The sequence below is a fragment of the Megalobrama amblycephala genome, linkage group LG20 (genome assembly GCF_018812025.1).
Source record: "Megalobrama amblycephala isolate DHTTF-2021 linkage group LG20, ASM1881202v1, whole genome shotgun sequence".
NCBI lineage: Eukaryota > Metazoa > Chordata > Actinopteri > Cypriniformes > Xenocyprididae > Megalobrama > Megalobrama amblycephala.
Window position 1 is genome coordinate 577947 of NC_063063.1, and position 15999 is coordinate 593945.

General features: G+C 37.0%; 2 protein-coding genes across 3 annotated transcripts; one reads left to right on the forward strand and one right to left on the reverse strand.

Annotated features, from left to right (window-relative positions):
• Positions 1-3214: 3214 nt before the first annotated feature.
• Positions 3215-8131, reverse strand: cdr2b (cerebellar degeneration-related protein 2b). The gene is given in 7 exon segments (XM_048171578.1): positions 3215-3793; positions 3795-3992; positions 3994-4195; positions 4942-5079; positions 5677-5825; positions 6857-6969; positions 7745-8131. Coding segments are annotated over 7 exon segments (1092 nt in total). The 5' UTR covers positions 7824-8131; the 3' UTR covers positions 3215-3580.
• Positions 8132-9749: 1618 nt separating this feature from the next.
• On the forward strand, positions 9750-15622 carry mettl9 (methyltransferase like 9). Of its 2 annotated transcripts, XM_048171142.1 has the most exons (6): positions 9750-9911; positions 10010-10171; positions 12200-12390; positions 12467-12676; positions 12759-12943; positions 14838-15622. In XM_048171142.1, exons 2-6 carry the CDS (start codon positions 10010-10012, stop codon positions 15044-15046), a joined length of 957 nt encoding a protein of 318 aa, XP_048027099.1. In that variant the 5' UTR covers positions 9750-9911; the 3' UTR covers positions 15047-15622. The 2 variants fall into 2 exon arrangements, with proteins under 2 accessions (XP_048027099.1, XP_048027098.1); XM_048171141.1 differs by lacking the exon at positions 9750-9911 and having other exon boundaries at positions 9980-10171.
• Positions 15623-15999: the final 377 nt, after the last annotated feature.

Consider the following 15999-nt stretch of genomic DNA (forward strand, 5'->3'; position numbering starts at 1 on the left):
TTGAAACATCAAAAAGTAATCTGATTACGTTATGCACGTTACTTGAAATGCGTTACTTTACTCGTAACATCAAAAAGTAATCTGATTGTTACGCACGTTACTTGCAATGCGTTACTTATAACATCAAAAAGTAATCTGATTACATTATGCACGTTACTTGAAATGCATTACTTTACTCGTAACATCACTTGTAACATCAAAAAGTAATCTGATTACATTATGCACATTACTTGAAATGTGTTACTTTACTCGTAACATCAAAAAGTAATCTGATTACGTTATGCACGTTACTTGAAATGCATTACTTTACTTGTAACATCAAAAAGTAATCTGATTGTTACGCACATTACTCGTAATGTTACTTTACTCATAACATCAAAAAGTAATTTGATTACACTATGCACGCTACTTGTAATGCATTACTTTACTCATAACATCAAAAAGTAAAAAAATCAAATAAATTCTTATGCCCAGTTAACGGCCAAAAAAAGAGAAAAAAGATAAAGATATTATCACATTATACCTGTTTAACACTTTTAACACTATTCTTTTTAAATATTAGCTAGCGGCAGCTTTTTTGATCATTTTCACAAAACTTTCATGGCCTAGAATATTTTGTTGTATGATTATCTGAAAATACAAATAATACATCAAAAGAAAGAACAGAGCCTCTGCTATTAATTACAATAACATTTTATTAGAGCTTCATCCATGTTTTTTTATCAGCACTTGAATGTGTGTAAGTTTCATTTACACAAGCATAAGAAATGCTGCTGCTTCCTTGTGTTTGGATCTGAAGATTATGTAAACTGTTTTAGGAGATGCATAACAGTGCCCCCTATACCTTAAAACATGGATTGCCCCCAAAGAGTTAACTCTTACATTTTCAATATGAACAAAGTGCAAGCTCCAGTTATAATCTCTGATGCGCAGTCAGGTATATTGAAGATAAAAGACGAAGCATCTGTTCTCTGTCAGCCTGATAAAAACGTTGCCTAATGCTGTGTGATCATGTCACTCAAATCTTATCAAAGGCTTTGATTAGACGCAGCCTTTCCACCAGGACTGAAGAACATGTTCCCTGATGCCCCGCGTCCAAAAGAGTCCCTCTGGGTTTCAAGTCCATGTCTATGTGGAATATAGTTTGGGCTTCTCGAGAACTGCTAGTGTCACAAAGTTCACATGCCAATAAAAAGATGCAACAAATGCACTGGTCTGACTAAAAAGCACTAGGCTTAATTCTACACAGCTATATTTCCCCAATATTAAAAATAAAAAATGTTTTGTATGAAAAATGAATTTTTCATTGCATTATTTTCATGACAAGACAGCCTTTCACATTACTGTATTTCAGACAAATGATATATTTAAATTGTAAAACATTTATACATATGTGTCAATCTAATGTTTACATCTGATTTTTAATAAATAATAATTAAAAAGAGTAAAACATCTGGACACATTACAGCAAACATTCTTCAACATTTACAATATTATTATGTTATTCTTCTCAGATGTAAATAGTTGGATATGTCTTTAAATTTGCAGAAAAATCTAAAGATATGCTTTATGACTTTACACTAATATCAGTTCTAATTTTTCCCCTCTTGATTCTAGGTTAATATTTAACCTGGAAATGTTTTCATGAGATTTACCCCACTATAAAACACACAGACAAAGATTTAATATTTGCTTCAGAAATCAGTAAGACTACTTTTCTATGGAGCACCGCACATGACATGCAGGAAAAAAATAGTAGGCTAAATCATGTGCAAGATTTACTAATTTGTTCCCTCGATTTGCTAAATTGTGCACGCGATTTGTTAAATTGTTTGTTGTAAATTGAGAGACCAGAATAGTAAATTGCGCGCACAATTTATGAAATCGAGGGAACGAAATAGTAAGTCGCATAAGCATGATTTAGCAAATCGAGGGAACGAAATAGTAAGTCGTGCGCACGATTTAGCAAATCGAGGGAACGAAATAGTAAGTCGTGCGCACGATTTAGCAAATCGAGGGAACGAAATAGTAAGTCGTGCGCACGATTTAGCAAATCGAGGGAATGAAATAGTAAGTCTCGCGCACAATTTATGAAATCGAGGGAACGAAATAGTAAGTCGCGCGCATGATTTAGCAAATCGAGGGAACGAAATAGTAAGTCGCGCGATTTAGCAAATCGAGGGCGAAATAGTAAGTCGCGCGCATGATTTAGCAAATCGAGGGAATGAAATAGTAAGTCTCGCGCACAATTTATGAAATCGAGGGAACGAAATAGTAAGTCGCGCGCATGATTTAGCAAATCGAGGGAACGAAATAGTAAGTCGTGCGCATGATTTAGCAAATCGAGGGAATGAAATAGTAAGTCTCGCGCACAATTTATGAAATCGAGGGAACGAAATAGTAAGTCGCATAAGCATGATTTAGCAAATCGAGGGAACGAAATAGTAAGTCGTGCGCACGATTTAGCAAATCGAGGGAATGAAATAGTAAGTCGCGCGGGAACGAGGGAATGAAATAGTAAGTCGTCGCGCGCATGATTTAGCACGATTTAGCAAATCGAGGGAACGAAATAGTAAGTCGCGCGCATGATTTAGCAAATCGAGGGAATGAAATAGTAAGTCGCGCGCATGATTTAGCAAATCGAGGGAATGAAATAGTAAGTCTCGCGCACAATTTATGAAATCGAGGGAACGAAATAGTAAGTCGCGCGCATGATTTAGCAAATCGAGGGAACGAAATAGTAAGTCGCGTAAGCACGATTTAGCAAATCGAGGGAATGAAATAGTCGCGCATGATTTAGCAAATCGAGGGAATGAAATAGTAAGTCGCGCACAATTTATGAAATCGAGGGAACGAAATAGTAAGTCGCGCGCATGATTTAGCAAATCGAGGGAACGAAATAGTAAGTCGCGCGCATGATTTAGCAAATCGAGGGAACGAAATAGTAAGTCGTGCGCACGATTTAGCAAATCGAGGGAATGAAATAGTAAGTCTCGCGCACAATTTATGAAATCGAGGGAACGAAATAGTAAGTCGCGCGCATGATTTAGCAAATCGAGGGAACGAAATAGTAAGTCGCGCGCATGATTTAGCAAATCGAGGGAATGAAATAGTAAGTCTCGCGCACAATTTATGAAATCGAGGGAACGAAATAGTAAGTCGCGCGCATGATTTAGCAAATCGAGGGAATGAAATAGTAAGTGGAGCGCATGATTTAGCAAATCGAGGGAACGAAATAGTAAGTCGCGTAAGCATGATTTACTTTTTTTTCTTGTATGTCGTGTGCTGGGCTCTGTACTTTTCAGTTTACAGAAGCAACAATTTGTTTTACGATAACATTTAGAAATGTTTTACATACAGTCACTATATAAATTTCTAAATTTGTTTAAAGTCTCTTTACTGGTTCTGTAAGAATAAGCTAAGTTTAACTACACTACACTTTTTTTTTTTTTAAGTTTTACCAGAAAACACTTAAAAATGTCATGTTTAATTCAACGTTTTACTTGCCGTTTTCTTGTGAAAATTATTTCTACACCTAATTTATAGCACACATTTCTAATGGAAAATGCAAAGCAGTGCCTCATTCAACCTGAATGGGTTTGGTCCTGTTTCCCTTCAGGTCCTCTTTGCTCTTTTGAATTAAGGTGAAAAGCTCATGGAACAGGGCCTTGTATGCGGGCTGCTCGTCCCGAGAGTGTGTGTGTGTTTGGACAGCTTCCTGATTCTGCGTCAACATCCCATCCTCACAGCGGCACAGAAGCGCGTCGTATTTCTCCTTCAGGGTGATGTACTGTTGCATCCATCTCATTCAGCAGAGAGATCCCATGATGCCTCTCACTGCTGCAGCTCTGCAGGCTCCGCCCCCTGTGGCTGGCCACACCCACTTCCTCATCCAATGGGAGGGACAGGTTGTTTCTGCTCGAGCACAAAAGAAGTCGGAGCTCCTCGACTTCAGCCTCCGTCTCGGCCAGCCGGCTCTTATAGACTCCCAGGCAGCGCTGCCTTTGGCTCCAGTTCGCTGAGCTCCTGCGCCAGAACATCAGCGTCCCGCTCCGCAGCCTCTCTCTGAGCGCGCTCTGTGCGCAGCTGGGCCTGCAGGGACTGGGTCGAGCGCAAGAGCTCCCAGCACTCATCCTGTTCCTCCCGCTTCAGAGAACAGCAGCTGCTGGGAATGGAGTGCTCATGGGAAAAGGACCTGAAATAAATGTAGCATGGTAGAAACCAGAGCCATTAGTCTGTATCTGCACAGCTAACAAAAATATGCTCTAAGAACGTTTTGCTAATGTTATGAAAATGTTCAAATGTCCAGTTTTTTTACTTGGTTATGTGAACGTTAGGGGAACATCCCATTTGATCATTCTTCAAACATTATGGTAATGTTACTTTTGAATATTTTGAATGTTGAAAGTCGTAACATTTAAAAAATGATCAACATCCAACTGAAACATTTCAGAAAAAAACAACAACGTATAAACAATGTATAAAAAACGTTCTTGTCACGGAAAGATAAAAGCTCACATTAGGTCTCGATTTTGAGAAAAAAGTTGTGTAAAGTCAAAAATTATGTGCTATAAAGTCATAATTGTTAGATATAAAGTTATAATTATGTGTGATAAAGCAGAAATGCGTATTAGAGATTAATATTTTGTAAATTAAGTGGTAAATTATGTTTTTTTTGCGCAAACAAAGCACTTGTGTCGCTTGATGAAATTGGTTAAACCACTGGAGTCACATGATTACTTTAATGATGTCTTTACTACCTTTCTGGGGCTTTCATCAAAAATATCTTAATTTGTGTTCTGAAGATGAACGAAGGTCTTACGGGTGTGGAACGACATGAGGGTGAGTAATTAATGACAGAATTTTCATTTTTGGGTGAACTAACCCTTTCATTGACCTAAAACAAAACACAGCGGGGTTTTAAAACGTGCACAAACGTACTTGTGTAACTGACACTTGAGATGCTGAACATCATCATGCTGCTCCAGGTGTGCTCTGGACCGGCTCTGTTTCAGCTTCTTCACGTCTCTCTGGAGCTCCTCCACCTGCGTCTGCAGCCCGTCCACTGTCTCTGTGAGCCTGCGTGAGGAGACGCTTCATTTAAAACAGACCCATAATGACCCTTTCACAAGATGTAATATCAGTCTCTGGTGTCTCCAGAATGCATCTGTGAAGTTTCAGCTCAAAATCCCCCACAGATCATTTATTATAGCTTATCAAATTTGCCCCTATTTGGGTGTGAGCAAAAACACGCCATTTTTGTGAGTGTCCCTTTAAATGCAAATGAGCTGCTGCTCCCGCCCCCTTTCCAGAAGAGGGCGGAGCTTTAACAGCTCAACAACAACAAAGCTGGAGAATCTCACGCAGCCAAAATGAGGATTGTCAGTAATGGTGTTGTGTGTTCTCGGGGGCGGGATTTATGTAAATTTGAGGGTTTGTGATGTCACTAACCTAGGAAGCTTAAACCCAGCCGTTTAAAAAGTGATTTCTGTAAAAGAAAATATCTCCCTTTGCATTGAACTTTGAGCGTCGTAACTTTGCAGATGTTGTTTATGATCAAACAGCAACATTACACACTAACTACAGTTAAAAAAATGAAATCATAATCAATCACCCCTTTAAAGCATTTTATTCTCGGCTCGATGACCTCATTTACAGTCATTTTTGAAGTCCTACCCTTCGATCTTCATCTGGGCCGCTCTGTTCTCCAGCACCAGTCTTTGGTTTTTCAGCTCCAGGTCTCGTGATGTTGAATCCAGCTGCTCGTAGACTTTAGCGTGCTGATCATTTACTGACCGCAGCAAATCCACCTGTTTAGAAAGATACTGAATACAGGAGGAAAAACGTTAGACTGAAATCTGACAGGTTCAGGTTCCCTCGTCTGTATTAATTATATTAGCTTAAAGGGTTAGTTCACCCAAAAATGAAAATTCTGTCATTAATTACTCTCCCTCATGTCGTTCCACACCCGTAAGACCTTCATTCATCTTCAGAACACAAATTAAGATATTTTTGATGAAATCCGATGGCTCAGTGAGGCCTGCATAGATGACATTTCCTCTCTCAAGATCCATTAATGTACTAAAAACATATTTAAACCAGTTCATGTGAGTACAGTGGTTCAATATTAATATTATAAAGTGACGAGAATATTTTTGGTGCGCCAAAAAAAAAAAAAACGACTTATATAGTGATGGCCGATTTCAAAACACTGCTTCAGGAAGCTTCGGAGCGTTATGAATCTTTTGTGTCGAATCATGATTCGGAGCGCCAAAGTCACGTGATTTCAGCCATTTTGGTGCTCCGAATCATGATTCGACACAAAAGATTCATAACGCTCCGAATCTGATTCGACACAAAAGATTCATAACACTCCGAATCTGATTCAACACAAAAGATTCATAACGCTCCGAATCTGATTCGACACAAAAGATTCATAACACTCCGAATCTGATTCAACACAAAAGATTCATAACGCTCCGAATCTGATTCGACACAAAAGATTCATAACACTCCGAATCTGATTCAACACAAAAGATTCATAACGCTCCGAAGCTTCCTGAAGCAGTGTTTTGAAATCGGCCATCACTATATAAGTCGTTATTTTGTTTTTTTGGGGCACCAAAAAATTCTCGTGGCTTTATAATATTAATATTGAACCACTGTACTCACATGAACTGATTTAAATATGTTTTTAGTACATTAATGGATCTTGAGAGAGGAAATGTCATTGCTCAGGCCTCACTGAGCCATCGGATTTCATCAAAAATATCTTAATTTGTGTTCTGAAGATGAATGAAGGTCTTACGGGTGTGGAACAACATGAGGGTGAGATGGATGGATTGGATGGACCTACCTCTATCTCCTGTAGCTGTTCCTGGTTGGTTTCATACATCTGTTGGAGAGTCTTTTCTAAGTCTCTGTTCTGCTCCAGTAAATTTTTTCCCAGTTCAGCGGCCAAATGAAGATCTGCACAGAGAGGAGAACATCTACACCGATCAGGCATAACATTATCACCACCTTCCTAATATTGTGTTGCTGTCAAAACAGCCATGACCCTGTCTCCGGTTCACCACTGTTCCTTCCTTGGAGCACTTCTGATAGACACTGACCACTGCAGACCGGGAACACCCCACAAGAGCTGCGGTTCTGGAGATGCTCTGACCCAGTCGTCTAGCCATCACAATTTGGTCCTTGTCAAACTCGCTCAAATCATTACGCTTGCCCATTTTCCTGCTTCTAACACTTCAACTTTGAGGACAAAATGTTCACTTGCTGTCTAATATATCCACCCACTAATGAAGAGATGATCAGTGTGATTCACTTCACCTGTCAGTGTCATGATGTCTGATCGGTGTGTGTGTGAAACTGAATCTGTGCACATCAGTATCTGTAAATCTGCAGACATTATGGTCACAGCTGTCACTTCAGTTTCTTCATCTTGCTACATCTGATTTCACAACTCAGGAAACTGAGAAAGCTTCAGATTTCACATCAGTAACTGCTGATTCTCATTACAGCTGATTTCAGCCTCTCATCTCACAGGATGTGGTGGAGAGACAAACATTTCCTTCAGTCTCCAGTGCTGTTTTGAGTTTAATTAGGTTTTCATGAACAAATTAGATGTCATAATTAAATGAAGACTAACTTGTTAATATATTGCAAACAAAATAAGACGATCTAGACTATATTTTCATTTAAAAGTATTATAAACATGCACCTAATTAACGACAGTCACACTCACCATGTTCCAGATCCTGATGATCATACCATGGTTCTTCCTCTTTCATATCAAATTCTCCTTCTATCATGTCTGTGAGCATCTTTAGTCAGTAAAGCACGACAACTCTTGTTCTTTTAGGGTTTTTTTTTTTTTGTCTGTCAGTGAATGTAGATCATCTATTTATTTTTCTCTTTTTCCTCTTTAAAGGTTTAAAGTTATTTGAATAAGACGCAGTCTAGGATGTATCTCATCGCAGGTGTCAGTCTGGTCTGAGTGTTCTTGTCTCCTCGGGGGCGCGCGCAGGAGGAGGAACCAAACGTGGCGCGCGCTCGGCACAGTGACATATGAACGCGCATGGCCATCTGCAGGTGCGCGCAAAGATCGTACAGAGTAACCTATATAGATCATTTTTGTAGACGATATCTGATATGGAGTACAGCGTTTTAACTTTTAATAACCTTAATCTGATGCATATTTGTCTGTCTGTCTGTTTTCTAATGGATTCTCAGAAAACATTAGTTTCTTATTCACACAAGATTTAAATTTCTTATCCAAATTTCTTATAGTTTTGTGATTAGACCACATTTTAAGCGTAGGTAATCAGTGCAGAAATCTATGAAACATGACTGTTAATATTTATATGGAAACTTTATATATATATATATATATATATACAGTACAGTCCAAAAGTTTGGAACCACTAAGATTTTTAATGTTTTTAAAAGAAGTTTCGTCTGCTCACCAAGGCTACATTTATTTAATTAAAAATACAGTAAAAAACAGTAATATTGTGAAATATTATTACAATTTAAAATAACTGTGTACTATTTAAATATATTTGACAAAGTAATTTATTCCTGTGATCAAAGCTGAATTTTCAGCATCATTACTCCAGTCTTCAGTGTCACATGATCCTTCAGAAATCATTCTAATATGCTGATCTGCTGCTCAAGAAACATTTAATGTGTACAATTGTACAAAATATTTGTGTACAATATTTTTTTTCAGGATTATTTGATGAATAGAAAGTTCAAAAGAACAGTGTTTATTTGAAATATCATCTTTTGTAACATTATAAATGTCTTTACTGCCACTTTTGATTGATTTAATGCATCCTTGCTGAATAAAAGTATTCATTTCTTTAATTTCTTTTCATAAAAATAAAAATAAAAATTCTTACTGACCCCAAACTTTTGAACGGTAGTGTATAATGCTACAGAAGCTTTGTATTTCAGATAAATGCTGTTCTTTTGAACTTTCTATTCATCAAGGAATCCTGAAAAAAAAAGTACACAACTGTTTTCAACATTGAAAATAATCATAAATGTTTATTGAGCAGCAGATCAGCATATTAGAATGATTTCTGAAGGATCATGTGACACTGAAGACTGGAGTAACGATGCTGAAAATTCAGCTTTGATCACAGGAATAAATTACTTTGTCAAATATATTTAAATAGAAAACAGTTATTTTAAATTGTAATAATATTTCACAATATTACTGTTTTTTACTGTATTTTTAATTAAATAAATGTAGCCTTGGTGAGCAGACGAAACTTGTTTTAAAAACATTAAAAATCTCAGTGGTTCCAAACTTTTGGACTGTACTGTATATATATATATATATATATATATATATATATATATATATATATATATATATATATATATATATATATATATATATATATATATATATATATAATTTCTATACACAATTTTATGCAGATTTATTTATTTCTGTTCAAAACAAAGGATGTCAGTAGTAAAATAATTGTCTTTAGAATACAGAAAGTAAAACTGAAATATTATCCAGGTTTTTAAATGTGTTAAATGTATTTTTCTTTTTCCATAATTTTTCGTTTTGCATAAGTTTTAACGTTCTTATGGTCAATTTTTGTGTGTTCATAGTGTGTAATTTGTCCTTGTGTTTTTTTCAGTAACAAACCCCTAATTTAATATTTAAAAAAACGAGTTAAAGAGCCACGAACACGCGCCGCCTAGCGGTAGTGTCGCATATGACGGGTCACGTGATTTGTCGGCTTCTTTTAAATGTAACACACTCAGGAAGTGTGTAACTTATGTTTTTTTTTCCTCCAAAGGGACTCAGCAGATTTGTGCCAAATGTGTTTGTCGTTCAGATTATACTTAAGAAAGATGTGTGTGTGTAAACAGCACCACACCCTCAGGTTAGTTTGTTTGTCAGAGGGCTGATCATGTTTCTGCAGCAGTATCTGTTCTCTCGGCTCACACTCACTCACACACTGTCACTATGTGTCATCTGCAGATGAGGACGCTGCTCTTCCTCGCCTGGCTGCTGTTTTACGTGTATTTTCTTCTGGCGATGCGAAGGATGTGGACTGGAAAGTATGTTCGCAGTCCTCTGGCTCGATCTCTGTTCGTGAACATGGTGACTGAGACGGACACACCTGGACATGAAGCCCAGCAGGTGAGTCGAGCTCCTCAACTTTAGCGTATTTCACTTAGTAACTGTTGTTGAGAGATTTACGAACAAGAAACGACGTTTAAACGCGTTTTTTTTTCCTCGATGATACCATATGTTCATTTACCATGGCAGTACCATGAATCCATTAGAGCTCAATATAGTATATTTGTATCAAAGTACCATGGTATTGATACATCACTATTGTGGTTGCATTTAGACCAAGGTATTTTTAAGGTTTTGTACATTTACCATGGCTTTCTTTGAAGTCCATCTGGATCACCATGTCAATACTATGGTACATGACTTTCAGTACCATAGAGTATATCAAAATACCATGGTATTACTAATTTGAAACCAGATGCTATTGTGTCATTCTGTGTCAAATCAACACATATTTGGAATCTCCCCCGGCTCAATATATTTTTCTCTGTAGAAAGACAAACATAAATAGTGATGAACGGCAAAATATTAAACATCACAGATGTAGATTTACTGTTTTGTAGATGACCATTTTCACCTGAGATTTGGAGCCAAATTAGAGGAGTGTAAAATGACTTTATAAAGATGGCAGCATCATTATTTTATTTTCACACAGAGATTGGTAGATCTGTTAGTGAAATCTGTTGACTTTATCAATCTGTGTTTCATTATATGCCAACAGTGACTGTTCAAACATGGGGAAAAAGCACTTCTTGTGTTTTTTCCTCAAGTTTTCATGTCTGTAACTCAAGAAGTGCTAAAGATATCTTAATACCCTTTTAGATTCTGGTTCTGAACAAACTTTTCTGTTAGTTTCTTCATTTTAAAGGCCATCGATGGTTCAGTCCCAGAGATATGGAGATCTTAATGCGGCTCCATGAGTAAACTGGTGAATTGTACACATTTTCAGTGGTCAAAAACCAAATGTGGGTCATTGTGCATATAGATGATACCTTTTTCTTTTAAAGAGGAATATCTAAAGAACAAATAATGTTGAAACTAGAAATCTCGTGTTTTTCCATCATCTCAATTCTATAGAACATTCCTGTCCGAGTGCCATAATTATCCCTTTTCCAAAGTTTGCATGCCTGTGACTCTGAAAGTATTCAAGATATCTTAATATCCTTCTAGATTCTCATTCTTAATAAACATTTCTTTTGAAATCTTAATATTCAAGGCTCTATATAGTTCAGTCCCATAGATATGGGGATCTCAAAGCAGTTCCGTGTTTAAATTGTTGAATTTTACCCATTTTCAGTGATGGAAAACCGAATGTGGGTCACTTTGCACACAGAAGATACTTACTGCATTTAAAGAGGAATGTCTGAAGAATAAATAATGTTTAAACTAGAAATGCATCTTGTTTCCCTCTGTCAAAAGAATTGCATAAAACATAACTCTCCGAGTACCAAAAATCCACTGAAAAACACGAGACGCATTTCTAGTTTCAATATTATTTGTTCTTTAGATATTCTTTTTTAAAAGAAAAAGGTATTATCTGTGTGCAAAGTGACCCACATTTGGTTTTTGAAAACTGAAAATGTGCACAATTCACCAGTTTACTCATGGAGCCGCATTAAGATCTCCATATCTCTGGGACTGAACCATCGAGGGCCTTTAAAATGAAGAAACCAAAAGAAAAGTTTGTTCAGAACCAGAATCTAAAAGGGTATTAAGATATCTTTAGCACTTCTTGAGTTACAGACATGAAAACTTGAGGAAAAAAAACACAAGAAGTGCTTTTTCCCCATGTTTGAACAGTCACTGTTGGCATATAATGAAACACAGATTGATAAAGTCAACAGATTTCACTAATAGATCTACCAATCTCTGTGTGAAAATAAAATAATGATGCTGCCATCTTTATAAAGTCATTTTACACTCCTCTAATTTGGCTCCAAATCTCAGGTGAAAATTTTCATTTTGACCCTCATCTACAAAATAATGGATTACTCAGTAAATCTACATCTGTGATGTTTAATATTTTGGCATTCATCACTATTTATGTTTGTCTAAAGTTATTTTAAAGTCTCAGTGTAAATGTCTTCACAGTGGTACCACTGCTGTCCAGACCTGCTGGGAGAACGAGTTCGCTCCGTGTTTGTTCAGAGCCACCTGGACGCGGAGACGCAGGCGTTCCTCCGGAAGAGCGAGGAGAAATCCAGCTGGCTTTTCACGCAGCTTTACCATTCGCTCTTCTCCACCATCCTCAGCCCCGTCGTTTCTCGAACCTCAATCAACGGGTAACCGTCCCTGATTCTCTTCAGAGCTTGTTCTGACCAGTGCTCCGTGATCTGATCCTGTCCTGTCGGTCCACAGCTTTCTGGGCCGCGGCTCCATGTTCGTCTTTTCCAATGAGCAGTTCCGGCGTCTCCTCCAGATCGGGCCCGAATGGAAAGGACGGCGGATGCTGGATCTGGGAGCCGGTGATGGAGGCGTCACAGAAGTGATGGGCTGTCACTTTAAAGAGGTGTACGCCACAGAGGTCTCCACGCCCATGAAATGGCACCTACAAAGGAAGAATTACAGGTAAAGACGGCCTCCAAATGATGATGCGCTGCACGTTATTCATGCATTGAGGTGAACGTGAGTCTGTGCTTTGAATCTCCAGCTTGTTGGGAATCGATGAATGGCACAGAACGGGCTTCCAGTACGACCTGATCAGCTGCCTGAACCTGCTGGACCGCTGCGACGAGCCTCTTCAGCTGCTGCAAGACATTAAGAAATCCCTGGTGCCAGAAACGGGACGGCTCGTCTTAGCCGCTGTTTTGCCTTTTCAGCCGTATGTGGAGACGGGTAAGATGATCGTTGAAACCAGAACTACTGATCAATTCATGAGTGTCTGCTAGTAGGTGCATTATCTCTACAACTCGCTTACAAAGGTAAAATCTCATTACCTGAGAGGACATGCTCTGAATTTGTCAAATCAAATCATATTTTTATGGATTGTTCCAGAAGCCGTTTCTCTTCAACATATGTCACAGTATTGAAGAAAACACTATGGACAACACTTCTGTTTCATGCTGACTTTAGTTTGGTTATTTCTTGTAATTCCAAATTTATTTCTCGCAATTCTGACTTTGTCTTGTAATTTGGTCTTTATTTCTTGTAATTCTTCTGACTTTATTTCTTGTGATTCTGACTTTATTTCTTGTAATTCAGACTTTATTTTTCACAATTCTGGCTTTATTTTTCGCAATTCAGAATTTATTTCTTGTAATTCTGACTTTCTCTTGTAATTCTGACTTTGTTCCTTGTAATTCCGACTGTATTTCTCATAAATTTAGACTTTGTTTCTTGTAATTGACTTTATTTCTCACAGTTCAGGCTTTATTTCTTGTAATTCTGACTTTTTTCTTGTAATTCTGAGTTTATTTCTGACTTTATTACTCGTAATTCCGACTTTATTTCTTAGAATTCCGACTTTCCCGCAATTCTGACTTTGTCTTGTAATTCCGACTTTATTTCTCATAATTCTGACTGTAAGTCTTACTTTATTTCTTGTAATTCTGACTGTAATTCTGGCTTTATTTCTCACAATTCTAACTTTATTTCTTGCAATTCCAGCTTTATCACAAATTTAGACTTTATTTCTTGTAATTCTGGCTTTATTTCTTGTAATTCTGACTTTCTCTTGTAATTCTGACTTTTTTCTTGTAATTCTGACTTTATTTCTTGTAATTCTGACTTTTTCTCACAATTCTGACTGTATTTCTCATAAATTTAGACTTTGTTTCTTGTAATTGACTTTATTTCTCACAGTTCAGGCTTTATTTCTTGTAATTCTGACTTTTTTCTTGTAATTCTGAGTTTATTTCTGACTTTATTACTCGTAATTCCGACTTTATTTCTTAGAATTCCGACTTTCCCGCAATTCTGACTTTGTCTTGTAATTCTGAGTTTATTTCTGACTTTATTTCTCGTAATTCTGACTTTATTTCTTGTAATTCTGTTTATTTCTGACTTTATTTATTACTCGTAATTCTGACTTTATTTCCCACAATTCCGACTTTCCCACAATTCCGACTTTGTCTTGTAATTCTGACGTTTTTTTCTTGTAATTCCGACTTTATTTCTCATAATTCTGACTGTAAGTCTTACTTTATTTCTTGTAATTCTGACTGTAATTCTGGCTTTATTTCTCACAATTCTAACTTTATTTCTTGCAATTCCAGCTTTATCACAAATTTAGACTTTATTTCTTGTAATTCTGGCTTTATTTCTCACAATTCCGACTGTATTTCTCATAAATTTAGACTTTGTTTCTTGTAATTGACTTTATTTCTCACAATTCAGGCTTTATTTCTTGTAATTCTGACTTTTTTCTTGTAATTCTGAGTTTATTTCTGACATTATTTCTTATAATTCTGTTTATTTCTGACTTTATTTATTACTTGTAATTCTGACTGTAATTCTTACTTAATTTCTTGTAATTCTGACTGTAATTCTGACTTTATTTCTCACAATTTTGAGTTTATTTCTCAGAATTCCAACTTTTTTCCCTCGCCATTCTGACTCTCTCCCAATTCCAAGGAATCAGATGCTTGACAAATTAGTCCTACACACGAGTGTTTTAAGAACAAAAACCTGACAAAGTCTTAAAATGAAACATCTGAGCAATGTCTCGAGGTGTGGTGTAATCCTAGTATAATTTGTGATGGTGACCTGCTAACTGCACTTTACCTTTAAGGTGGGAGCTGGGTGCGACCCAAGGAACACATCAAGGTGGAGGGCAAGACGTGGGAAGAGCAGGTGACGTACCTGAGCGCAGACGTGTTCCTGAAGATGGGCTTTGAGCTGGAGGCCGTCACACGCCTGCCATACCTGTGCGAGGGAGACATGTACAAGGATTACTACGTTCTGGACGACGCCGTGTTCGTGTTAAAACCTCGGGAATGAATGAAGACCCGACATCAATCCTCTGTTCTGAAACGCAGTTATTCTGGGCCGAAGCTAAAATGAAATGGCTTAGTTTCTCGTCTGTTACATCTCAGGAAAATAAAAACTTTGAGAAACAAATGATATTTTATTCCAACTAATGGGCTGAACTGTAATTGTGCTACAGGTGGAGTACAGTTGGTGTGAGGTATTTAAGAAAAGCAAAAGATCATATCTAATAGAACATATTAGTTTTGTGAATATTGAGGTGTTAAACTCCAGATCTCAGACTGTGCCTCCCCTCATGTTCTGTGTTTGTATCGTCATTAACTGAACCTCTCATGTGACGTACAAGTTCTCTGAACATCTTAGGACCAATGCAAGACTTTTTTTTCTTAATGAATTTACAATATTAAGTGAAATTATGTCTGTTTTGAAGTGCACAAGTGTCTAAACAAGTTTATGTAGTTATTAATAGTTAATTACAGGTTTAGGTTTGTAGACATATTTTTCATGTTGTAAATCAAGTGTTTGGTGCTTACATTCTCCTGACGTTGATTTTAAGTTTACTGTGCAATAAATCTACTTTTGCTCTCAGTGTTTGGATTTCAGTCATCATTTCTTTTGAGGCAAGCAGAATTTTGTGCTCGAGTCAATCAGTGCAGCTCAGTTTCGTTTATGATGTTAATAAGATAAAGCTCAAATAAAACCATGTACACAGAGACCTGATTCTGCTGTCAAATAATATGTTAGGAAAACTTGAACCTTTGTAATTGGTTATTTAGATTTTCCTTGAAATGTTAAAATGCTAAATGGTCCGTGCTCGAATTTGAAACTTTCCCACTAAGAATACATTTATAAAAACAACTGAATTACAAACAAAAACAGTGACAGAGGAGCACATCAACCCATTCGTCCTGACATTTGCACATCATAAATGTAAAGACAGAATGTATTTACTTTATTAATTCTGT

What these genes read in the sequence shown, in the direction of transcription:
- mettl9 (XM_048171141.1), top strand. Translation starts at nt 9,995, where the DNA reads ATGTGTCATCTGCAGATGAGGACGCTGCTCTTCCTCGCCTGGCTGCTG. An exon ending in TCTCGAACCTCAATCAACGG is followed by an intron (nt 12,391 to 12,466) that starts GTAACCGTCCCT and finishes GTCGGTCCACAG; the next exon opens with CTTTCTGGGCCGCGGCTCCA. An exon ending in TCAGCCGTATGTGGAGACGG is followed by an intron (nt 12,944 to 14,837) that starts GTAAGATGATCG and finishes TTTACCTTTAAG; the next exon opens with GTGGGAGCTGGGTGCGACCC.